The sequence below is a fragment of the Nycticebus coucang genome, chromosome 7 (assembly GCF_027406575.1).
Source record: "Nycticebus coucang isolate mNycCou1 chromosome 7, mNycCou1.pri, whole genome shotgun sequence".
Taxonomy (NCBI): domain Eukaryota; kingdom Metazoa; phylum Chordata; class Mammalia; order Primates; family Lorisidae; genus Nycticebus; species Nycticebus coucang.
The window spans coordinates 44,490,799-44,516,582 of record NC_069786.1 but is presented as its reverse complement, the minus strand read 5'-3'; the positions used below and the strand labels follow the sequence as shown (position 1 = coordinate 44,516,582).

General features: G+C 40.4%; 2 protein-coding genes across 2 annotated transcripts in view; one reads left to right on the top strand and one right to left on the bottom strand.

Annotated features, from left to right (window-relative positions):
* Positions 1–698: 698 nt before the first annotated feature.
* The window catches only part of LYPD6 (LY6/PLAUR domain containing 6), a 159,042-nt gene continuing 133,956 nt past the window's right edge, over positions 699–25,784 (bottom strand). Inside the window, exons 4-5 of the mRNA XM_053598175.1 lie at positions 5,791–5,921; positions 699–3,900 (exon numbers count right to left, since the gene is read on the bottom strand). Coding sequence (XP_053454150.1) covers positions 3,733–3,900; positions 5,791–5,921 — 299 coding nt within the window. The 3' untranslated portion in view covers positions 699–3,732. The remainder of the gene's footprint in view (positions 3,901–5,790; positions 5,922–25,784) is intronic.
* On the top strand, positions 6,484–7,368 carry LOC128590779 (39S ribosomal protein L30, mitochondrial-like). Its single transcript, XM_053598176.1, has 3 exons — positions 6,484–6,776; position 6,836; positions 7,050–7,368. The coding sequence occupies exons 1-3, from the start codon at positions 6,613–6,615 to the stop codon at positions 7,359–7,361; spliced, it is 477 nt and encodes a 158-aa protein (XP_053454151.1). The 5' UTR covers positions 6,484–6,612; the 3' UTR covers positions 7,362–7,368.

Below are 25,784 nucleotides of genomic sequence, written 5' to 3'. Positions count from 1 at the left end.
GAGTGATAAGAGCGCTCTTCATGTAAATACCACACTTTAAGGAACACTAACTGTGTCATTGATCCAGAACCAAAGGGGAAAAAAAATCTTTAACTTTGGGGAAAATATTTCCACAGAAATTTTGAAATATAGGGAATGAAAGAATAACTAGGAATTACAAATGAGGTGAAATTTTTCAAAGTTGCTTTCAATGTCTATTATTTTACTAAGAAAAATATAATAAATTCATCGTATAGATAAAATGGCATGTATATTATTCCAATATTTGTTTCCTGTTGGAGAAAAAGGCATTAAGGGAAAATGTTTTCTAGTGTATCATTATTAACATAATTCACTCTAAGAGTAGAGTAAGATTTAAAAATAAAAAGTTGACTCGGCGCCCATAGCACAATGGTTACAGTGCCAGCCACATGCATGAGGCTGGTGGGTTAGAGCCCAGCCCGGCCAGCTAAACAACAATAACAACTGCAACAAGAAAATAGCTGGGCGTTGTGGAGGGCACCTGTAGTCCCAGCTTCTTGGGAGGCTGAGGCAAGAGAATCACTTAAGCCCAAGAGTTTGAGGTTTCTGTGAGCTGTGACACCACGGCACTCTACCCAGGGTGACATAGTGAGACTCTGTCTCAAAAATAAATAAATTAAAAAAAAAAGTTAATGGTGTGGTATATTTATACACACACAAATACATGATATTTTTCTATTTCCTGATTTAACAAATAAATGCTGTAGGGAATTGTAGACCTGATTGAAAATTCTGGTAATCTTTCCTTCTTAGATTTTCTGCAGTACTTAAACCATCTGTTTGAATCATTTGGCACGGGTGACTTGTCTTGTATCTTTTCATGCATGTGTTTCTTGTCTGTAGAACTAGAAAGTGAGCTCCTGGAAGGAAGTTCCCTGTGGTGCTAAGCCCAATGTCTTGTGCACAACTTAGGTGCATTAATCATTGATTGACATGTGCATTTGCAGGGATGAGCCTGGTGAGATACACTTAAAACTTTTATTCATTGATTTACAAAATATACAATATTTACAAAGTGTAAGCATTAATCCCATATTGACATGAATGTTGTAGAGAGTCTAAAAATAAATATGTGGTACATAGGTTAATATACACATTGTGGCTCTTTACACTTCAAGCCATCACCAATGGTGAGATTTAATGGAAAGTTTAATGTGGTAGAAAAGTCAGATGGTTGAGCAGTCTTGGACTTTCCGCATGAATGGTCCTTTCTTGGCTCCTTGAGGCTGGGGATAGTGAGCAAACAACTTTCAAAAGAATGAAACACAAGCCATTCTAACAGGCACATGGGATGCATGCAGCAACAACTCTGTGTAGAGTCTGCAAGAACCCCCTGGGTGGTGAATGAATCTATACCCCTGTGGACCTCATCCCTGTTCACCAGCCAGGAAGGTTTTGGTGTGGTCCCTTAATTGTTTCTTATTTAAATCACATGCAGTACTTGGAAGATGTTAGTGGAGTGTAACCATGCATAAAAAATGGGACTTGTAGATATGTACAACATCAAATTTGCATTATCTTATAGCATCATAGGATGCACAATCAACTGTCTCCTCTTTTAGCAAGAGGGATGAATGAAGAAACCATACCCTCATTCCCTAAAGGAAAAAAAAATTATCTGAGGACACATGCTAATAGCATCCTGCAGAAGCAGGATGACTCGAATGCCACAAGATAAGATGAATAAATTCCCATGAAGTCAGGCCTGGAAGTTTCCTAGGGGGGTAATTCCACCTCCCTTTCCTTTGCACTCCTACCTCATCTCACATAACCTAAATCTGAAGGAAAAGGCATCATGTTATTGAACTTCTTTGAGCCTCATTACCTTCATTTGTAAAGTGTAAATACTGTAATAGTAACGTTCTCTAGAGGGCTCTTGCAGGCATTATACGACCTAACGTATGTAAAGTGCTTAGCATAGTGCCTGGCACAGAGGACGTGCTGGATCTATGTCTTGCTTTCTTTCCCTCTACTCTCCCCACCCCAAGTATAAACAACATATTGATAAGCCTATAAAACTCTGAATTAAGGCTATTTGATACAATTTGGATTATTTTGTATCAGAGTTACTGCTGTGGGTTCATATTTGGTCCCTGAGGGGTTCTCATTTTATGAGCCAGAGACATTTTTCTGTGCATGGCTGATGGTCTTGACAACATTGTCCTCTCTATCAGCCATGGCTCCACTCTGTCTCAGGAAAATGTGCCCCATAACCCTGCACAGAAACTCAGAGCAGTGGTGGTCACCACCTGAATACTTCTGGGTTATACCACCACTGAAGAAACCATGAGAAAAATCCTCGAGGCAGAGACATTACCTTTGCTTACAACATGTTAACTTTTTCAACACTGGTGCAAGTATTACAGATAACTCTCAACAAACATATAAGTTCTACCACTGTTGAAAAATAAGTATTCTAATTTGGTCATTTTATTCAGAATAAACACTTTTTTTTAGAATATATTTTAGTTTCTAGTTATGTCATACAAAAATAAATATTGTTTAAATGATTCACAAGGAAGAAGAAAAATCGCAACTTGGGGTGCCAAAAATCAGAGGGATGGTGAAAATTCTACCATCTGCTCCAAAAGCAATTATCTAAAAGAAACAAAAACTTCCCCCTGGGTCTCCTTACTAGTCTTGCAATCACCTTACTGGTCCACCTTCTTCTCCTAACATATTGTGTCCTTTTACCCTATCAATCTAGAGAGGAATTAATACAAAAAGCGATGTCACTGAGGATTTGGAGAGAGAGGCTTTTGATAGCGTGAAGCACAGATAAAGGAAGAATCTGGCTGAGCCATTTACTGGGCCCACAAAATAAAATAGGTAGGACTAACCTCCACACACCATGCTTTCATTCTGAAATCCTCTCTCCGTCTAGATCAGTTATGCCTAAATAGAACACTATGTCTGAAGAAAACGATCCCATCCTGCTTTGGGACTCTGGACACCACGGGCCCAGGTGGAATCCAAGGCCTCATGGAACATTTTTAGGTGCCAGGTCAAGGCCAGTCTCACCAATTATAGGGAATGATAACAGCCAGTTTATGGAAGTTAGCTCCATGAAGTTAAGAAAATCCTTCTCCAGCCACCCCCACAAATACTCCTTATCTTGAACACAGAGTAAAGGGAATATGATTTCCAGCACTGAGAGAAGAATGTTGAGAAAATTAAACTGGACAGATTGCTTACTACTCTTCCAGGGACTTGGCCAGAATTTCCAAGAAAATAGTCCATTTATTTTGAAATCAAAGTTTTAACATTCTAAAGCAATATCTAAGTAATAACTGAATTCATGATTATTTTTAAACAAGTTGTTCTTTACCTTTCTCCAGAAAAACACACATCTATGGTGTCCATAGAATATATCCTAAACATTTCAGAGGGTTTCAAGACTTCCTGCATTTCATGCATTTATCCTTCCAGATTCAGAACCCCAGAGCTCAGTAAATGCAGATCTATTTCTTGGAGTGAAAAAAAGGTTTGTGGCATAGAACTCAGGGTCTGTATTGGGGGTAGGCTGACTTTGATGGGCGAGACTCAAAGTGACTACACTGAAGCAGTGGTTGTTCCCATGGTAGCAGCAAAGCTTGGCTGCGATGACTGGCGGCTGAGAGTTGTGTCTCACACGTGAACGACTGTCAGGCCAATGACTCATGCACGACTATGGACCATCCAGTCGCTGCTATCCATGGCGACACTGAGCTGCTATAACGTGAGTCCTAACCACACCCACAAGCAGCACACTATCACTGACATGCAGTGTGGGTGTCCGTTTGTCTGATTTATGGGTGACGTTGTGGAAAATGTGGCATCAGTGTCATTTCGGGGGAGTGGCAAGTTACAGATATTTCCTTCACAACAGGAAGTGCAGACCTGGAAGAAAGGAAGAAAAGAAAAAGGAGGGTGAGAAGCTGGTAGGTCTTGGGAGGAAGCAGGGGTTTTCTGAAGAATTGTCTTTTTCATGGCAAGACTTGAATGAAAATTACCTGTACTATAAGGGAAACACCAACCCGTACATTTAGGAAGGCTGGGGATAATATTCCACCAAGGAACAACCTGGTCAAAATGAAAACTCCCAGCCTCAAGGTCAAGGGGTCTGTTTTGGACATCCCACCATGTGGTTCTCAGAGCCCTCCTAGGTCTCAGCTCTTCCACTGTGAAAAAACATAAGGAAACTTGCCCTTCCTTTTTCAAAGAAACTCTGACTACTTGAGAATGCTGTTAATGGAGTAAACTTTCCTTTGCTAGGTTTTCACAGTGAGAGAGGCAACAACCCAGGTAATTTAAACGTGAATATTTACTGTAATTAGAACTATCTGCGTAATTATCTCCATTTTCATTGGGCAAGTTAAAGTTTGAAGGGTTTTCATTTATGTAATTACTCCTGCTTTATATTCCTGGATCACAGGAAATAAAGAAATGCACAGGGTTAGTGACAGAAGTTATTTTAGGTCATCGTTATACAGAGTATGGACCAGCAGCTTCCACGTAAGTTGGGGGGTTCATTAGAAATGCAGACTCTCAACTTTGCCCCAGACTGAGAGAATTAGAATCTGCATTTTAACAAGATCTCCTGGTGATTCATAGTCATGGGACGGTAATATCCTACATAGTTAATATCCTACATGGTCATTAACCTGCAGAGACTTGAGTCTTTGACCACAGTTGACCTGGGTTAGGGAGGCAGGTGTAATGCTGAAGAGAGAGACTGGAAGTCAGAAGTGAGTCTGAATTCTGTGTAACCTGAGCCCCTGACATAACTTCTGGGATCCTCAATTTTCTTCTTGGTAAAGGAGCCACGCAATGCCTAAGAGCTAAGCCCAGCTTGCTGGAGGGCCAGGTAAATCCCTGGGTTTTACCCATGTCAAGCCAGGAGCAAGTAGGCAGATTATATTTTAAATTTTAATTTTTAGTGTATTAGAGAAGCTGCTTAAAGATGAGGTGTCTAGCTTCTTAAGAAAAAGAAGCTCTTACTGACAGGGCTGTTCCAAGGTAGTGAAAGTGGGCGCTACCCCACACCACCAGGAAGGCAGCCTAATGGGAGAAATAGAGAGATGTACGACAAAGACCAAGGCCTGGCATATCAAGGTCATGCATAAAGCCGACCCTAAACCACCAGCAGGACCATTGGGGGGCATTCCATGTTGCAACCACAGGTCCGGCTACCTCTCTTTGACTCTTTAAATGCTTCCTCAAGGCTGCTGCTAAAGTTCTTTTACACTGGGTACTTCTGCATACAGGCCCAGAATGAAGTTTAAGGGGTGCAAATCCACAGGAAGATGGTCTCTTGTCACCTACACATAACTCAAGAGCCAATGGAGACCCTCCCCAAACTGACATCCCAGTCACAATGCGAGCCCCTACTGCATAGGAAGGTATTATAGCTAAATTGCCTCAGCCCTCCTCCGGAGAGCGAGCTGGTGCGTCTACAGCGCTTTGCCATGATGGACATAACTGGTCCCTTGCTCCTCTTCCTTCTGTTAGCTTTATTACTTTTCTTCTGAGTGAAGAAAAGGCTTCAATAATTTTTAATACCCTCTTGGTGTGTGTTTACACAATTTATACTGGTTGTCCTATGATCTGGTATACATTTGTATTCCTTGAGAGCAACCAGAAAAGAAAGCATCTTTTCGTAAGGGTATAAGGACAGTCACAAGGCAGCCTACATGGGCGGGGGATAAGAATCTGCTGTAAGTGCTGCAGGCATCTGAAGAGGAGGGAGGCTGGCTACACTCTACTGGTCACTTGCTTTGTTGCCCAGACCTTGTGGCCTTCATGCTCAGAGTCTCTGCAGCCAGTGGATAAGCACTCTTCCAGTGGGACGCAGCGTTTAGTGACAGAGATACTGTTTCCTGTGACTTCCATCGTGTGCTGAGTATAGCAGTATCTTGTCTCTGTCAACAGAGAAAATATGTTTTACTTAAGATGGGAAATGTCAGCCCAACCTGCCCAAATGAAAACAACAGCATTATCAGCACTATAATTCCCAACGTGACCTACTAGCACATAGGATGTTCACTGCATCAACTTTCTGTCCAATCTCAAACGTCTCCTTGGAGAGGTTCACTTTGCCACGACAGCAGGAAAGGCTTCAAAGAATATTGATCTCTCTGCTCCCTGGGATTCTCCATAAACCAAGATGTAATGGTGTCACTCCTCGTCTTTCAATGAAGGTTACCACTGTACTGATTTTTTTTTTTTTTGTAGAGACAGAGTCTCACTGTACCGCCCTCAGGTAGAGTGCCGTGGCCTCACACGGCTCACAGCAACCTCTAACTCTTGGGCTTACGCGGTTCTCTTGCCTCAGCCTCCCAAGCAGCTGGGACTACAGGCGCTCACCACAATGCCCGACTATTTTTTTGTTGCAGTTTGGCCGGGGCTGGGCCTGAACCCGCCACCCTCAGCATATACTATACTGATTTTTATTTTTAGAGGGTAAACAATTTGGAGGGATGATTTATGAGGCGAGAGCCAGGATAATTTTCAAGAAGATGAAGGGATAGAGATGTTCAAAGGCCCCTCGGTGGAAGATTCAGGTTGAGCGTTTGGTGGGCGCTGCCTCTAAAGAGAATAATCAGCACACTTATGGCAGGGATTTTGTGTACAGTAGTTCAGAGGCCATTAGGCAGACTACAGACTGTGACAAAAGGCCTGGAGTCTCTTGTTTGTACAGATTGGATTCGTCACAAATTTACCAAGTCAAGAATTCCAGATAAAGTGTTTCAGCATTCACCTGCAGATCATGAAAAGTATGGTGGGGGGCAGTGCCTGTGGCTCAGTGAGCAGGGCGCCGGCCCCATATACCGAGGGTGGCAGGTTCAAACCCGGCCCCGGGCCAAACTGCAACAAAAAAATAGCCGAGAGTTGTGGCAGGCCCCTGTAGTCCCAGCTACTCGGGAGGCTGAGGCAGGAGAATTGCCTAAGCCCAGGAGTTGGGGGCTGCTGTGAGCTGTGTGATGCCACGGCACTCTACCGAGGGCCATAAAGTGAAACTCTGTCTCTACAAAAAAAAAAAAAAAAAGTATGGTGGGGATCCACAGAACCCCCATAAACTGCATATTGTTACTAGAATAAAAAGTACAAAAAGACGTCCATACTGGGGAAAAGATACAATAAAGATGCTTGGATTAGAAAAAGCACATGCCCCTCAAGTTCACAAGAATATCCCTTCGGTGAATGCAAAACTGAAAGTGGTCAAACATTCGATAAGAATCAAGCCCCTGAAGCTGCCACAAGAACTTCCAACAGAGGCAGACATGTCTAACACGTGTCTCAAGAGCACTGGAGAATTAGTAATACAGCGGCACCTGAAACCTGTGGAGCAGAAAAGTTAAGTCCTGATGCCAGAACAGCTTCAGATTAAACAATGCAAATTGTTTTAAAGTGATGAGAATGTTGTCATTAAAATAGATTTTAAATACCGAAAAAAAAAAAAAAAAAAGAGAGAGAGAGAGAGAGAGAGAGATGTTCAAAGAACACAGGGTTGAAAGAAGTTAGGTAGGTGACAGTGGTCATATAGGAGATAAAAACCACAGCAGAGGCTGGTGTGTGTGTGCCAGCTAGTCACGGAACAGAAGAATTAAAAAGGGATTCATGGTATGAGGACACAATGACTCTAACCAAAAAAACAAAAAAAGAACTTCTTGCCAGTGAACACAAATGCAGAAGACTAAACCCCCAAATGAAGGTTTTCCAAAACTGAGGAGTTTCACTTTTCCCTAGCATGAGTTCAGTGTCTGTCTCAGATGACAGATAAAGACCATGGTGGGTGTTTCCAGAGGCCCATGTGCATCTTATGAGTCTGAAAGTTTGAGATTTCTTCCAAAATTCTTGGGGAATTTTCTATTTGTAATTTAAAATCTAAGGAAAAATGGCTCTGTCAATGTAATTCTTTAAGGCCTCCAGGCAGTGTTCAGCTTTCTAAGCCTGGGATTTAGGAAAACGTTCTTGCTTTATTTTCACATTAAAAAAGAAAGTGAATAATTGTCAGGAAATGTCACTGAGCTGTTTTCCATCCATATTTTGAACCTAACTTTGCATGCTTTATACATTTTGGATATTTAGTGACTATATGGAATTATGATCGCCTATCATTTTATTTATTGGGCAATAAAAATTCCTCCCACTAGATTCTTTCATAATTTTGTTCTTTCATAATTTTGGCAGTCTTTAACCAAAGTACTTAATGTCCAAATAAGAAATCTTAAGAACATTAGGTCCTAAGATGAGCTAATACAGACCATGTCAACACGTTGTAGGAGCCATGAAAACAGTGTTCCTAGATACCCACTGACAAGACTCCCCAATAGCTTCAGCAACTTCCCAGTGGTTATGCTATTAGGAAATGTACCTGCACAGAGTGTGTGTCAACGTCCTGCCTCAAATGTTGTCCCTACTCTGCACCCCAGCCTGAATTTCATTAGCTGCTTGTGGCATACAGTCTCCAATTTGCTCAGGATCCTGTGGAAAGTAAGGCCACCCTAGGAGCTCATAAGAATAGCTAAAACTTTTGGCACCTTCCCAAAAGAATAAAAATTCATCACAAAGACATTTGCACCAGAATGTTTTTTGCGGCTCAATTCATAATTGTCAAGTCATGGAAATGACCTATGTGCCCATCAACCCATGAATAGATCAATAAACTGGTATCTATATACCATGGAATACTATTCAGCCATAAGAAAAGATGGAGACTTTACAACTTTTACATTTACCTGGAAGGATTTGAAACACATTCTTCTTAGTAAAGTATTACAAGAATGGAAAAATAAATATCAATGTACTCAATACCAATATGAAACCAATATATAAACAATTACATGGTCATATGAACAATAAAACACAAACACACTCTAGACGGGGCAAGGGGAGGAGGGCAGGGGAGGGGTGCCAGTGGCAGAAGGAGGGAGGGCAGGAGGTGGGATCTCACCTGATGTGCACATTGTGAAGGATACATAACATGCCCCCTGGGTGAGGGGATCTTTTACAATCGGAGTTTTACCCTGGAAATGAGAACAATGTAATCTAAAAATTTGTACCCTCATATTAATTTGAAACTTAAAGAAAAAAGGAACTTTTGGCACCTAGCAGTGACTCCTCCAAGCCCTAAACATTGGACTGATTGTTTTTCTGATGAAGAGATAGCAGCAGCTTTTCTCTCATTTTTGTTTTTTAAACTTTCGCAGGTGTCGACAAATGGAGGCCAGTGGCCGGAAAGATTTAAAACGTCTTCCAAAGAGGACCTGTTTACTTCTTTGCTATTAGCCCCTGTGCACGTTTATGGCCATGACAGGCACATCTTTCCCAGCCCCACCTCGGCTTCAAATGTTCTAGAAAGCAATAAAATCAGGAATGTTCTTATCACCTGTCTCGTCTTCATGCGGACCACCAGGAGCAGATGCCAGGGGTTTTATTGCTCTAAATGTAAATCTGAGCAGATAAAATCATAGGCTTATGGAATAGGTAAATCACTACACAGCTTCAGTTTGGAAAATGAGGTTTTTCCCCCAAGTATTGAATTATCTTGTTTTAAGTAACCCTTAAAATAACAATTGGTGAACTCGATATGATTATTTTTTTTAATGCATGCTTTTCTGTCCACAACAACATTTCGCATCCATTTATTGCTGGGGAGCTTATTTCGCTGAGTGAAAATGGAAGCAACAACAAATGAAAAAATTTTTTTCAGGAAAACGTGTAAAAACTTAGTACCTAATAAGCCAATTCTTGCTATTCTGGAGGGAGAAAGGAAATTGGGGATGATGTTAGCTAAGCATTGTTTCAAATACTGCACCAAGTCCAATCCATAAAACAAAAACATTCTGAGGACTCTGACCTCTCCTTCTACAGCACAGACCTCAGTGCTGAAGGATCAGCCCCTCCGAAGAGTCCATTCCACGTTGCAAAACCTCTAGGTGAGTTATGAAATATTAATGAGAAAAAAATCCTGTGGTTCAACAAGTTTTAGAAATGCATAAATAAAGTTGGGCAGGTTTCTTTAATGTGCAATTTACAAGAGCTTTCAATGTCTTGTGATCTAGGGATCTCTCAGTGTGTGTTGGGGCAAGCAGGCGGAATTTCCCGAGTAAGAACCAGGTAAGCCATGGCGTGGCTGATTGCTGGACTGTAGGAGTGATAAACAGTGTTTCAGCCACAGAGCATTGTTCTACCCTCATTTTGACTAATCCTTGGGTTAGTAATGAGGTTATATGAGAATCAAGCCTACTGATAACCTCACACTAAAAGGATTTCAAAGGCTTTTATCTAAAAGATAAAAGATGAATTTGAATTTCTACCAGATTAGTTTCAGCAACTGCATGGTATTTCTAGAGGTTGTGAAACAAAGGTCTTTTACTGTGAGACTCATAAGCATTCAACAAAAATCAGAGATGGGAAGGAGCGCTTAATCATCTATTAGAAAGTATAATTTGGGGGCAGTGCCTGTGGCTCAAGGAGTAGGGTGCCAGCCCCATTTACCGGAGGTGGCAAGTTCAAACCTAGCCCCGGCCAAAAACTGCAACCAAAAAAAAAAAAAAGGAAAGTATAATTTTCATGAAATTCATACACACACACACCCATACCTAGTTCTGAAATTATAAAATGATCCCAAGCTAAATTATAAATTTTCATTCACCCACTAATAGTGTTTCTAATATTTAATAAAAGAGATTCTATTCAGACAGAATCATAAGATGATTTGAATTAAAAGAAGACATTAAAAATGTCTGACTCTGACCAAAGGCATTCTCATCACCCAAATATTTTTTGTAGTTCTGCTAGTTTTGGTTTCTTTATAAACATACATGATGGTTTAAAGTGCTACTAGAGAACAATTACTCAGGTGCAAGAAAATTAATGACAGGACAATAACTTTCATAATAGTATTACAAATTGTATTTGAAAACAAAAGGCTAGTGATGGCTACCTGTTGTTCCCGATCCGATTCTTCCGATTCTTTACCACGCACTCAGCTCTTCGCTTTTGACTATGTCCCTAGGTGTCAAATCCTTTGCCCTTTTCCCAGTCTGAGCCTGCAGGATCTCTGAAGCTCTGGACTCTACTATATACAGTGTAATCTTCTCTGCTGGATTCTCCACTTTAGGCTTCAGAGATTTGTCTTTTTCTAGATTTTCTCCAACATCTCTGTTCTCATTTCTTCTAACGCTTTCCCAACCTCAATGTCGATATTCTCCCAGGTTCTGTCCTAGACTCTCTTCTTACTCTGGTGACCTCATCAAACTTCCACTGCCACATCTTCACTATGAGCTATAGAACCAAACTACCACCCACCCATCATCACCTAATATGTCCAAAGCAAACATGTCACTTCCTTCCCCCTTGCATCTATTTCCATGTGCGCCTGTCTTGGGAAGGGACCTCCTATCATGTGGCACCTCTGTCCTCTCCAGTTTGGAAAGAGAAAGATGTCACACAACCCATTCAGCAAAGGCTCTGGAATGGCAAGGGGCACAGTGTCCTACAACTCCATTTCTTTTTTTAGACTCAGCTCAGATTTCTCTCCCCTGTCTGGAGTTTCCATGTCATCTGAAATATTTCCATTATCATCTAGTTTTTTCTATTCTGTTTTCCATTTCCTCAATTCAGGACTGATCATTTTCTCTTTCTTTTCTTCTGACATCTCTCCTTTCAAATGCAGATATGGGGCAACCACTTTATACATTACTGAAATAAAGGTCAGATCAGTGCCACTTACGGCCTATGGAAGCATGAGTGACACCTAATTGTCTGGAGTCCTGACTGCTGAATTGCTGGGTTTATTTGGCCTGAGTGGCCAGTAGGCGAGCCATTGGTCTCTATCTACTATTGTAAATGTGCGTCTGCTAATTAGGGGTAACCGTGCTTTCCTGATGGAACCATCAGTTAGATGTATAACTCAGAGCTTGGCCTCTTTCAAACTTTCATAGAATTCTCCAGTGACAACACTCAGGCCTGGAGAGTTCTTTTAAGTTACAAATTTAATTTTCTTAATAGTTACAGAGCTATTTAAATTATCTATTTCATTTATAGTGAATTGTTGTACTTTTTGTTATTTTCCTTCCATCCTTTATTATCTAATGTTTTTCTTAACTGATTTTTAATTGGCTAATAAAAATCATATCTATTTATGGCATAAAACATACTATTTTGGTATACATATATATTCTCCATTGAGTTTTGCTCGTCTTTATCATTTCCTTCCTTTTGCTTAGTTTTGCTGAGTTTTATTGTTATTGGTTTGTTTGGTTTTGCTCTCTTTTTTATTCTTTTTTTTTTTTTTTTTTTGAGACAGTCTCACTGTGTTGCCCTGGGTAGAGTGCTGTGACGTCACAGCTCACAGCAACCTCAAACTTGTGGGCTTAAGTGATTATCTTGCCTCAGCCTCCCAAGTAGCTGAGAGTACAGGTGCCTGCCACAATGCCCAGCTATTTTTTTTGTTGCAGTTGTTACTGTTGTTTAGCAGGCCTGGGCCAGGTTTGAACCTGCTAGCCCTGTGTGTGGCCAGTGCCCTAACCACTGAGCTGTAAGCGCCAAGCCTCTTTTTCTTATTCTTGAGATGGGAGCTTAGAGAGTTGATTTTCCTCCTTTCTGATGTGTGAATTTAGTGTTATAAATTTCTGAAATTTCTGTCTCAGTGCTGTGTTTGCTGTGTCTCACAAATTTTGATATGTCTTATTTTCACCTTTATTCATTGCCTTTTTAAACTTCCTTTAAAGACTTGGTTTTTGATCCATGGATTATTTAGATCTGCATTGTTTAGTTTCCAAGTATTGAATCATCTTCCTGTTTTCCTTCTGTCATTAACTTCTAGTCTGATTTCTTCGTGTCAGAAAACATTCTTGTACGCCTTCATTTTTCAAAATTTTATTAAGTTTTGCTTTATGGCCCAGGATATGGTTTATCTTGGTATATGTTCCATGAGGGATTGCAAAGAATGTTAACTCTGCTATTCTCGGATAGAGTAGTCTGCAAAGGTCAATTAGATTCTGTGGGTTGATGGTGTTGTTGAGTTCTTCTCTTTGCTAATTTTCTTTTTCCCTTCCCTTCCCCCCCACTCCCCCTCCCCCTCCTCCACTCCTCTCTTTTCCTTCTTTTTTATTTTAGACAGTCTCATTTTGTAGCCCTGGGTAGAGTGCCATGGCATTATAGCTCACAGCAACTTCAAATTCTTGGGCTCAAGGTATCTTCTTGCCTCAGCCACCCAACCTGGAACTACAGGCACCAGCCACAACACCTAGCTATTTTTAGAGACAGGGTCTCACTCCATCTCAGGCCAGTCTTGAATTCCTGAGCTCAAGTGATCCATCTGCCTCTGCCTCCGGGAGTGCTAGTCTTTCTAGTTTTTCCATAGTTGTTAAAAGAATGTTATTGAAGTCTCCTGTTGCCCTCTGTCATTTGCAATATAATTGTCTTAAATAATTCTCTACAGTACATTTAGAACCACATTAGGCAGCATTATAATATTAACTTAAACTATCAAACATAACTTAGGAAACTCAAAAGGACAAGGACAACTGGTTGTATTGCAAAGGGCATGTTTGTTTGTTTGTTTTTGTTTACTATGTTCTTTCTTCCTTTCTGATGTCCCAATTTTCCTGCTTTGATTATTTCCTTTCTGCTCAGAGATCTTTCTTTAGCTACTCTTTAAAAGTAGGTTAGCCGATGACCATTATCTCAGTTTTCTTTCTCCTGACGATGTCTTAATTTTCTCTGCATTTCTGAAGACATTTTTCTAGATACAGGATTCTGCACTGATGGCGTGCACGCCCACTGGTGAAAACTATCCTACCATTCATTTCTGGCCACAAGAACTGGTGATGAAAACTTTGCTGTTGTCCAATTAATTTTCCCCTATAAGGTGTTTTTTCTCTCGTACTATTTGAAGACTTTTCCTTTGGTTTTAGTTTTTAGAAGTTTGACTATTATGTGTTTTTCTGTGGACAGCTTTAGTTTTATCTTCCTTGCTCAGCTTCTTGAATATGTAAGTTATTATCTTTTGTCAAACTTGAACATTTATTAGCCAGCTGTATCTTTTTCTATTGTCCTTCTGAGACTCTGTTGACAGTGTTAAATCATTTGTTGTCATCCCACAGATCTCTCTGACTCTGTTCAGAAAATTTTTTTTCCAGCCTATTTTCTATCTGTTGTTCGGCTTGAGTAATTTTTATCCTACCTTCCAGTTTATTTATTCTTCCTTCTGTTCTTTCTATTCTGCTGTTTGAGACCATCTATTGAGATTTTTAATTCAGGTATAGTATTATACAGTTCTAAAATTTCTATTTGGTTCTTTTTTATATTTTCTATTTCTTTGATAAAACTTTCATTTGTTTCAAGTGTTTGCAGTAACTCATTGAAACATTTCTGTTTTGGGTTAAAATCCTTGTCAAATAATTCTAACATCTCTATTTATCTCAGTATTTATATCTATCGTCATTTTTCATTCAGTTTGACATATTCCTAGTACGACAAGGAAACCAGAACATATTGGCATTATGTTATGGCACTCTAGAATTTATATTCTCTGCTTAAGAGTGGTAGGAGTCCCTCATTAATGCACCCCATGTGGCCTCTATCGAAGCCATGGGAAGGGGGTGTGCATATCGTCTCATTACCAATGGGTGGTGGTGACATCTTGACTCTCCATTAATCCTCCTTTGACACAATCTGGGGGAGTGAGGTAAAGGAACCTCACTGTTATTGATGGATGTGGAAGTCCAGGTCCCACAACATGTTTTCCACTGACACTGTTGGAAAGATCTTATTACTGCCTGGAGGGAAGAAATCCCCTTCCTTGTCTTTCTCTGATATCATCCCAATAGGAAGGTCAGGGCACCTCATGACAGCCTAATGAGGATGGTAGTCAAGGCTGTCTATTCAGTTTTTGCTGGTATGGGTTAGATTACAACTTTTTTGTGGTGTTTTCTGGAGTAAACATCACTCTCAAACATCATGTAAACTTTTAGCCAGTTATTGTCTATAAGTTTTCTGTCTTTCTAGACTGCCCCCTTCCTGGTCCTTTGGCTTGAGAAAGAAAACTTTTATTGGGCTTTATTTTGTCAGTGCCTATGACATTTTCAGGTTGTTGACTTTTTCAGCTCCATGTCTAGAATATATGAGGCAGAAAGAAAACCCAATGAATTTACTACTGTGTTGTTCCTTGGGTCCCGAAGTCCCTAGCTAGTCTGTTATTGTCTCTCCACTTCCCAGCATCTTTTAAAAACTGTTGTTTGTTTTTCTGTTTTGTTTGTCTTTAAATATATAATGTTCATGACTTTTAGCTTTACTTAGTGGGAGAAATAGAAGTACATCTGCTCCCATTTTTCCAGAAGCGGGGTTTTTAGCACATCTAACATGTTAGGTTAGATAATTCTGTTTGGGAAAACCGTTCCGTGCGTGATAGAATATTTAGCGGCATCCATAGTCTCTTATCACTAGAAGCTGATATCATCCCCAATATGACAGTCAAAAATGCTGCCAGATACTGACAAATATCCTTTGAGGTGGGGGAGAGGAAATTGTTCCTTGCTGATTTTAGGTTATAATCTTCTTGGGAATGAGGTTCATTCTTGTTGGTATCTGCATTCCTCCCAGCATATAACATAGAGATGTGTACAACATAGGCATTTAAAGTATTATCATCAGAATTGGATGGGTAGGAAGGATTTATCTACCCGACCTCTTCCACTCAACGTTGAACCAAATTTAAATGTGTTCATTTAGTTCTATGATGTCTTTAACATCTCTTCCATTTCTGTATTTTGAATGATCTCATCAAATTTGAAAGTAAAATAATACTACATTTCCATCAGCAGTGCAATTCTTCCTATCGTGTAACTACTTTGGAAAATCATTTGCTAGAATCTGCTAAAAGTAAACCTATGTATATTCTATGAATCAGAAATTCCACCCTAGATGTATATCCAACAGAAATAAGTACTAGAGTGCTCATAGAAGAAATATTTGTACAAACTCAAAAAATGTCAATTAGTGACAGAATGAATAAAGTATGCCATATATTCACAGAACAAGGAGAATTAATAACTCACAACTAAATCTAATAAAATAGATGAATCTTAGATAATATTGAGTGAAAGAAGTCAGATACAAAAAAGTATATACTTTATGATTCTATTTCTATAAGGAACCCAATAAGAGGTCAAACTAATCTATACTATTGGAAATTAGGAGAGTAACTATATTATTTTGGTAGGCCTGCCATAAAACCTTATCACAGAATGAGTGACTTCAACAGAAGTTTTCTCACTTTTTTGAAGGCTAGAAATTTGAAATCAAGCTTCTGGCAGTGCTAGTTTCTTTTGAAGCCTGTCTCCTTGGGCCATCTTTTCCCTGTGTCTTCATATTATATTTCCTCTATGCTTGCCTGTGTCCAATCTTTTCTTATAAAGGCACTGATGAGACAGAATTAGGGCCCACCTGAATGACCTCATTTAATCATCTCTTTTAAGACCCTGTCTCCAAATATAATCTGAAGTACTGGGGGTAGAACTTCAACCATAGGTGGTGGGGCAAAACCCAGCCCATCACAGTGCCCCTTGGTAGTGAGGAAAGTAACTGAAACTGAAGAAGGATACCCAGAAAAAGTGAAATCTAAGAGAACAGAAGTCTGCTCAAGAAGAACCCAAGGATATACCTGCAAGGTCCTCCCTATGGTGACTCAGCTCTTAGGAATTTGTAGACTTACCTTTTGGGGACCTGAAAACAAACTTTTGGAGCTAGAGACCACTTCTCCCACTTGTTTCAAAATGACCAATGAGAAAGGTACTGGGAGCTGGAACTTTTTGACTGGAGATAAAAAGGGAAAGACCAAGCCAGTCGGAGACCAACATTTTGAATTCTTCTATGCCATTCACTTCTCTGGCTGAATAAACTCCTTCTTCCTCTTAAGCACAGTGTTTGGGTGTTTGTTCTTTCCATTGGGCCTCATTTTCCAGCAACAAAACAAGCTTGCATGGAATTTCTCGGCTGCTGGAAGGGGTCAGTTTCTTAATCTTAGTGCTGCTTACATTGTGTGGACAATTTGTGAAAATCCATCACACTGTTTACTATTCTGTATGTATATTATACCTCAATTCAAAGTTCAAAAAATTGAAAGCGAAATATCAAAGAAGGTAAGATGAAAGAAAATAGGCTTTAGAAAAGGATGCAGTACAAATTGAGCTGTGGATAGACTGAATTATTTAAAGCTTTTCCTGATTAGGAATTATTACATGGTCTCTGGCATCCAGGCATCAGATTATCCTCTTAGCTTTCTGTTTTTATCAATTACTCCCAATAGAGCCCTTAAAAAGACATGTTTTCTTCTCTGTGCCATGTAAGAAAATCCTCAAGGCAGGAATTTAAAATAAATAAATACCCATCAACCTGACTGAGTCATAACTGGTCTCCTTCACCCTACAGTTAGCACCTCTTGAGGAAGCTGCCAGATACTTTCCTGTTTTTTTGTTTTTTAGATCATCCACCTTTGTTAAGGACAACCAACACCTTCACTTCAGAGATCTCTCTTTTACAGCAAGTCGCTGAGGGCCTGGTGTGGTGGCTCATGCCTGTAATCCCAGTACTCTGGGAGGCTGAGGTGGGTGGATTGAGCTCATGAGTTCAGGGACCAGCCTGAGCAAGAGTGAGACCCGATCTTTAAAAAAAGAAACAACATCCGAGCATTGTGGTGGATGACTGTAGTCTCTGCTACTTGGGAGACTGAGGTAAGAGGATCTCTTGAGCACTTGCCTCAGCCTCCCAACAGTCTGAGGGTGCTGTGAGCTATGACATCATAGTACTCTATGGGCGCAATCACTGAAATTCAGAAAGCAATGTGCTCATTACAAGGCAAAGTCCAAACAAGTAGTTGAGAAGGGATGTCAAGGTAGTGAGGATAAACAGGACTTTACAGTGGACAGTAGTTAAAAGTGAGCAGGCAAAAGAATTAAATGGATGCTTCCTATCTGACAAAACTGTATTAACAGAAAAATACTTAGACAAAAATACTGCAAATAAACAAAAATTTATCTTGTATAGGCTAATAGAACTTAAGGTTTAAAAACTGCTGGAAAAGTTCTGAGTAAAGAGTAATCCTGAGAATTAGAATGCCAGGTGAGCTAGACTAGCCTGCATCATATTACCAAGAAACAGTAGAATATAATTAAAATAGCCAGGTAAGATTAAAATAACAAAAAAACCCATATGAAAGCACAGGGGAGCTATCAAAGCAGACTGGATTTGAAGAACAAAGCGCCAGAGACAGAAAAAGTCTGCTGAGTGGAGCCTGACACTCTTACCTATTCTCCCCTTCAGGCACTCGCTGATGCAAAAGTCTCACAGGTGGAGAGGCTGAGGCACCAGGCAGAAAGCCCTGCTGAGGGATGGAGAAATAGGGCAGATTCTTTATCACTGTCAAGAGGATGGAAGCACAAACAGGAGTTCAGAGCCAGCAAGGCACCAGAAGGAAGCCAGACGAGAGTCTCACATAGAATCCAAGCTGGCTGTTACTTACTTTCCTTACTTTTAAAAATATTGGTAAAATCCTGGCAAACAGAATTCAAGGACACATCAAAAAAATTATACATCATGATCAAGCTAGTTTTATTCCAGGATTACAAGGGTGGTTCAACATATGTGAATCTATAAATATACTACATCACATAAATAAAATAAAAAACAAAGACCATACGTATGATTATATCAATTGATGCAGAAAAGGCTTTTGATAACATCCAGCATCCTTTCACAATTAGAACACTTAAGAAAATAGGCTTAGATGGGACATTTCTTAAACTGATAAAGGCTACAGCAAACCCACAGCCAATATCATATTGAATGGAGTAAAATTGAAAACATTTCCAATCAAATCTGGAACTAGGCAAGGATGCCCACTGTCTCCACTGCTATTCAACATAGTAATGAAAATCCTAGCCATCGCAATCAGGCAAGAGAAGAGGATTCAAACGGGGTCAGAGGAAGTCAAACTCTCACTCTTCATGTATGGCATTCTTATACCTGGAAAACCCCAGGGACTCATCTACAAAGCTCTTAGAAGTGATCAAGGAACATAGCAGTGTCTCGAGATACAAAATCAATACTTACAAGTCAGTAGCTTTTATATATACCAGCAATAATCAAGTTGGAAATATAGTCAAGGACTCTATTCCTTTTACAATAGTGGCAAAGAAGATGAAATACCTGGGAATTTATCTAAAAAAGGATGTGAAAGAGAATTATGAAAACCTGAGAAAAGAAATAGCAGAATATATTAACAAATGGAAACACATATGCTTGTGGATGGGAAGAACCAACATTGTTAAAATGTCCATACTACCCAAAGCAATCTACAGATTTAATGTAATCCCTATCAAAGCACCAATGTTGTACTTTAAAGAACTTGAAAAAATCGTACTTCATTTTATATGGAATCAGGAAAAACCCTGAATAGTCAATACATTACTTAGAAATAAAAACAAATCTGGAGACATCACGTTACCAGACTTCAGGTTATACTACAAATCTATAGTGATCCAAACAGCATGGTACTGGCACAAAAATAGAGAGGTAAACATATGAATAGCATAGAGAATCTAGAGATGAACCTAGCCACATATTGTCATTTGCTCTTTGATAAGCCTAACAAAAACAGGCAGTGGGGAAAATATTCCCTATTTAACAAATGGTGCTGGGAGAACTGGATAGCAACTTATAGACGACTAAAACTGGACTCTCATCTTTCACCAATAACAAAAATTGATTTTCACTGGATAAAAGGTTTACGTATAGGGTGGGGCCTGTGGCTCAAAAGAGTAGGGCGCTGGCCCCATATGCTGGAGGTGGCAGGTTCAAACTCAGCCCCTGCCAAAACTACAAAAAAAAAAAAAAAAGAAAGAAAGAATGTTTCCATTTAAGACATCAAACAATAAAAATACTAGACGAGAGTGCAGGGGAAATGCTTGAAGATATTGGCATGGGAAAATATTTTATGAGGCAGACACCCCCTGGCAACTGAAGCAACACCAAAAATATATTATTACTAGAATTTGATCAAGTTAAAAGGCTTCTGCATAGCTAAGGGCGCTGCAAGTAAAGCAAACAGATAGCCTTCACAAGAGCTTCGGAAGACCTGGGAGAAGACCTTTGCAGGTTATGATTCCAACAAGTTCTGACAACAAGAGAACTCAAGTTAATCAATAAGAAAAGAACAAACAACTCTATTTTTTTCTTTCTTTCTCTTCTTCTTCTTCTTCTTTTTTTTTTTTTTTTTTTTTTGAGACAGAGTCTCACTCAGTCACTTTTGACCTGGGGTTGAGTGCCCTGGTATGATAGCTCACAGCAACCTCAAACTTGTGGGCTCAAGTGATTCTCTTGCCTCAGCCTCCCAAGTAGCTTGGAATATAGGTGCCTGTTGCAATGCCCAACTATTATTTACAGATGGGGTTTTGTTCTTGCTCAGGCTGCTCTCGAACTACTGAACTCAAGCAATGCACCCGCTTCACCCTCCCAGAATTTTAGGATTACAGGCGTAAACCATGGCGCCCAGCAAGAAGTAATTCTCTGTGGCTATATTCCTCTGAAGGTCAATGATAGTGGTCACAATATTGTTACTTTTGGGAACTGAGAATAATGACTGGGGGGCCCAAGGATCTCTGGGCCCTATTGTTTCACATGGTAGATATACAACATGTTCACCTGGTAAAAACTCATGAGCTGGGCACCTAGTGATCTGTTCACTTTCCTACATGTATATTAAACTTCAATTAAAAATTAAGAATTTAAAAAAGAGCTCAGTGCGGTAGCTCAATGAGTAGGGCACTGGCCACATACACCGAACCTGGTAGGTTCAAGCCCAGCCTGGGCCTGCTAAACCACAATGACAATTGCAACCAAAATATAGCCAGAAGTTGTGGCAGGTGCCTGTAGTCCCAGCTCCTTGGGAGGCTGAGGCAAGAGAATCACTTAAGTCCAACAGTTTGAGGTTGCTGTAGGCTGTGATGCCACGGCACTCTACTAAGGGCGACATAGTAAGACTCAGTCTCAAAAAAAAAAAAAAGAAAGAAAGAATTTAAAAAAGGAGAAAATTATCTAAGACTTCCATTTAGCCACATGACAGTAAGGGACATAACAAGACAGATCATCTGAAAACTATCTTAATACACAGCAGCCCAAAGGGTTGTGCAAGGCATACACATAACCAGAACCTTCTGCAAATCAACAAGTGAGTTTTCTACAAAGGGAACTACCAAGAGCCAACATTGGAAAAGATAAATCTGGGGAGGGGAACATTAAAAGATAGACTACAAGAAGTTATAAGGCCTTGATGAGATGGAGATATAGAATAGAAACTCCCTATAAAATGGTAGAAAGCTTTGAGAACTATATCCTAAATGCAGAAGTGCCTAGAAGAGAGAAAAACCCACTCTTAGGTTAAAATAAACAAAAAAGGTAGTCTGTCTCAGTCTGAGCTCTGTCTGAAAAAAAAAAAAAAAGTCATCAATGAAAAACACTTTCCTGAAAATTTGAACTGTGGTTGGGTCTTCAGCTGAGCTGGGAGCACATTTATATTTCCTGCTTGTAGCAGGAACCCTCAGATGAATGATCTAGAAAAAGCCATCCAGGGACACGTCCAGCTTTTTCTTTCCTTTCACGGAAAAACAGTAAGCAGCCCAAAGCTGGAACCAAATGGATATGTGTCCTCTACCCCAAGATTTTTCTTGTTCTGATTTTATATCAGCAATAACTTTAAATGAAGATTTTTGCCTTAGAGGGAGGCATCTGCACTTGATAATTAAGAAGGAATGTAACATCCTGGCTTAGGTATCTTCCTTGGAACAGACCTTTTTAAAAATTGTAATGTTTTTGACTTGACATTTAATTCCACAGACTTTTAATAACCATTCATACAGCTCCTCTCTCAGGAAGCTTTTCATCTTGCAGCAGAGAAATGTCCTGGGCAAAACAACATGAATCCAAGCACCAGGCATTTGATTCTTATTTTACTTCACCAGTTCCTTCCACTGGTCCCTCATGGGTGTGATTTCAGAACCCTTGCCTGTTCCAGTGCAAAGGTAATTGAACAAATTTATGAGTGGGTGATGAAATTAAAGCTGTTACAAAAGAAGTCGAGTGTTCAGGAACCAAAGACTAAACAGAAGACAAGTGGGTGAGCAAGGGAGTGAGTTCTGGAGGGCACTAGGACTCTGTAAGGACCACAGGCAGGAGTGATATAATGCAGGAGACCATACGTCCATCACACGTGTTCTGAAAATGAGAGGGACAGGGTGCCTGAGTTAGCCAGAGTGATGCTGGCTGATGCCACCACTGCGGTCAGAGTGATTCCAGGCAGGACAGAGCTCTCCTGATGCTTATTTGACCAAATGGTGACTCACAAGTCTGCTCTGTCCCTAAGCATCTGTTGCTAAGAAAACACCATGTGTCTTTGCACCTGCGCGTGACTGAGTTTAGCTTTCGAAAATTCTTACAATACAGGGAATCCCCGAAGCAATTTGGAGTGTGGGTTTATTGTGTAGATAAGATCAAATACATACATTTTTCACTTTCAACAATTATTTCCACATCATGTGATGATTAAGACTTAGTTAAATATGTCACAAAAACAAAAAGCCAGGAATGTCTCAGAAAGCCACGCTGCCTTTCCACAGCAGCCCGTTAGGAGTTACACAGCTGCTTCAGACTAGTAATAAATAGAGAAAACCAATCAATGATACAGATAATAATCTAATCTAATAACAGAATGGCATTATTTTCACTGTTATGAAAATCTGGAGAAAACTCACAGAAAAGAGCAGAAGATGCGTGGGAAATGGGGCTGGTTAAACTCGAGGCTGAGTGTGGCATCAGCCTCTTCTCAGGTGACACCTTTAAGTTCTCTCCCACTCTTTACCTGATGCTCAAGGTCCCACAAAAATAACCCGGCTTCAATACTTTACTACCATCTCTCTCTGGTACAAACTAGTTTCTACCCCCAAGTCTGGTCCCCGACACACTTGGGAAATCTGTCTCCAAACCTTGGCTCTGAGTGTCTTACTGGAAGCTGTGCCCTCTTAATGCTCTGCTTCCATTCCCAGTGCAGGGCCGTGGCCAATTGCCCAGTGCACAGTGCTTTCCCTAGCTACCCTCAACCCCCAAAGAGCGCCTGTTCCCTTAAACCCCCACAGCACTGAGTGCCATGTTTCACTTGACACTTTACCTTTGTCCTGCTATTTTTGACTTCTGATACGTTCAGATCCTATCTCCCCAGCTAAACTGCCTGTCCCTGGAAAGAAGAAACCAGATTCCTATCTGTTACTGCATAATCCCCCAGGGGCCTGGCATGGTGGTTTTGTGTCATGGATTTCAGTGCATGGCTTTTGCTTATCCCTATAAATTAAAGAACAAAAAGATAAAAGTGGGGGGGGGGGGAAAGTAAGGAAAAGGATAATTGTGTAGAAACGACTCTGCAATTCTTTGAAAGGATAGATTTTGACCTCAAAATAAAGACATCAGTGAGGAACTTCCTCTTCTCCCTGAGAGCCATGCAAGAGCAGGGTGCTTCTGGTCACTTTGTATTTTCTGTGTGACAAGGATATACTTGTACACCGTAAGACTGGGACAGGGGCCCAAAGTCTAGCAGGGGTCATCAAACTTTTTAAACGGGGCCAGTTCACTGTCCCTCAGACCTTTGGAGGGCTGGACTATAGTTTAAGAAAAAACCCCAAAAAACTGGGCAGTGCCTGTGGCTCAAAGGAGTAAGGTGCCTGCCCCATATGCCGGAGGTGGTGGGTTCAAACCCAGCCCCGGCCAAAAACTGCAAAAAAAAAAAAAAAAAGTTATAAAAAAAAACAAACTATGAACAAATTCCCATGCACACTGCATGTATCTTATTTTGAAGTCAAAAACAAAACGGGAACAAATACAATCACACCACCACATGTGTCCCGCGGGCTGTAGTTTGAGGACCCCTGGGAGCCCCAAACCAGTTCACATTCCCTTCTTTTACTCTGTATTATCTCTGCTGGGTCCTGCTGGGCTAAGTCAATATTAAGAGAATCACAGTGATATTTTGCTGTGGTCTGAATGTGTCCCTCCCCCAATTCACATGCTGACACTTAATTGCTAATGTGATGGTCTTAAGAGGCAGGGCCTTTAAGAGATGATTAAGTCACAAGGGTGGAGCCCTCACGCATGGGTTTGGGGCTTTTATAAAAGGATTGGCTTCAAAGGGAATGGCTTCCTTCTCTTCTCTCCCTTCCACCCTCTTTTGTCCTCCTGCCAGGTAAGGATAGTGCTCCTCCCCTCCAAGGGACACAGCAACCTTGGAAGCAGAGAGACTTGGTCCTTGCTGGAACCCGCTGGCACCTTAGCCTTGGACTTCCCAGGCTCCAGAACTGTGAGAAATAAATTTCTGTTTATAAATTACCCCACCGGAGGTATTTTGTGATAGTAGAATGAGTAGAATAAACTGCACTTCCTAAATTGGTGACAGTATCAAAAGCTACTTGACCAGCTTTGTCCCAGCAGGAACTTGGTTACTAGATAAACAAGCAAATCATTCTGATTTCATCCACAGTTGCTATTTACAATGGTTCCCAAATTTTGCTGAATATGGGAACCATGGAAGGGTGAAGGTGGAGGTCATCTAAAATATCCTGTGCCTCGCCACACCATTTAGACATGTATCTCTGGGAAGGATCCCAGGCATCAGTGTTTTCAAAAATGTACCAGGTGATTTCAAGGTGTAGCTGTGTTTGAGAAGCATGGTTTAACCCAACTGATTCCATTAGCAGCCTTCATTCTCTCTGTGGTGATAGTGCTAGAAAACACCGGCTCATTTGGAAATGAGCAGTGCCTGCACAAGGCAAGGCGGACAAACTTACCTTTGATTAGCAAGGTGCTGAATACCTCGCTTGTGATTAAGTCAATCTTTAGTGTCTCCATGTTTGTCGTTTCCCTGTGGTCTCTTGGGACCCCATTAACATCTCTGTGTAAAGTGAGCAAGAGGAATCTAGACATGGGGACACCACATTTCCCTTTCTCCTAGTGGCCAGAGAAGCTCCCAGTGATTCTTGCCTTTGTTCATTACAATCAACTGGGATATTTAAAAATATCAGTGCAGGACCCTTTCAGAGACTCGGTTCAATTTGTGCAGAGCTGTGGTTCTTAACTCTTCAACTCTTTAGAAATGCAAATTCTGAGGCTCCTTGTCAGACCTACTGAATCAAAAACTTGGGTGGAATCGGGGAGTAGTAGCAGAAATCTACACTTTAATAAACACTTTAGGGAACAGGAATGATGCTGAAGTTTGAGAATCACTGGTCCTGCAAGGTACAGGTTTCAGTGATTTTGAAAAGTTCCACAGGTGTTTCTACCAGGGGGCCTAGGTGGAGACTCCTGGATTAATAGTAGTAACTTGGGTAATTGACATCTGTCTTTTAGTTGTGGTTTCCATGCTCTCCTAATTTCTAATCCTCCATGAGAAAGATAGTGCCATTCATTGGGTTGAGTATGAGATCTCTTGCATCATGTTGAAAAATAATGGCTTTGGTATTGATGTGTTAAGCCATTTTAACAACTGAATTACAGCATCAGTGATACCCATCTAACTGTTCACTCAAACGTGGGTCAGTAAAATGTTCCATCCTCATTACCCCAATGAATCAACTTTCCTCCAAAATAAAACATCCAATTAACAGTGAGTGACTCATAACCTAATGTAACTATCTTTTTCTGTGATAGAATAAAAAATATATGAATATGACAGGTTT

Bases quoted from the DNA above. Each gene is read 5' to 3' on its own strand.
- LOC128590779 (XM_053598176.1), top strand. From the start codon at position 6,613: ATGGCAGGGATTTTGTGTACAGTAGTTCAGAGGCCATTAGGCAGACTA.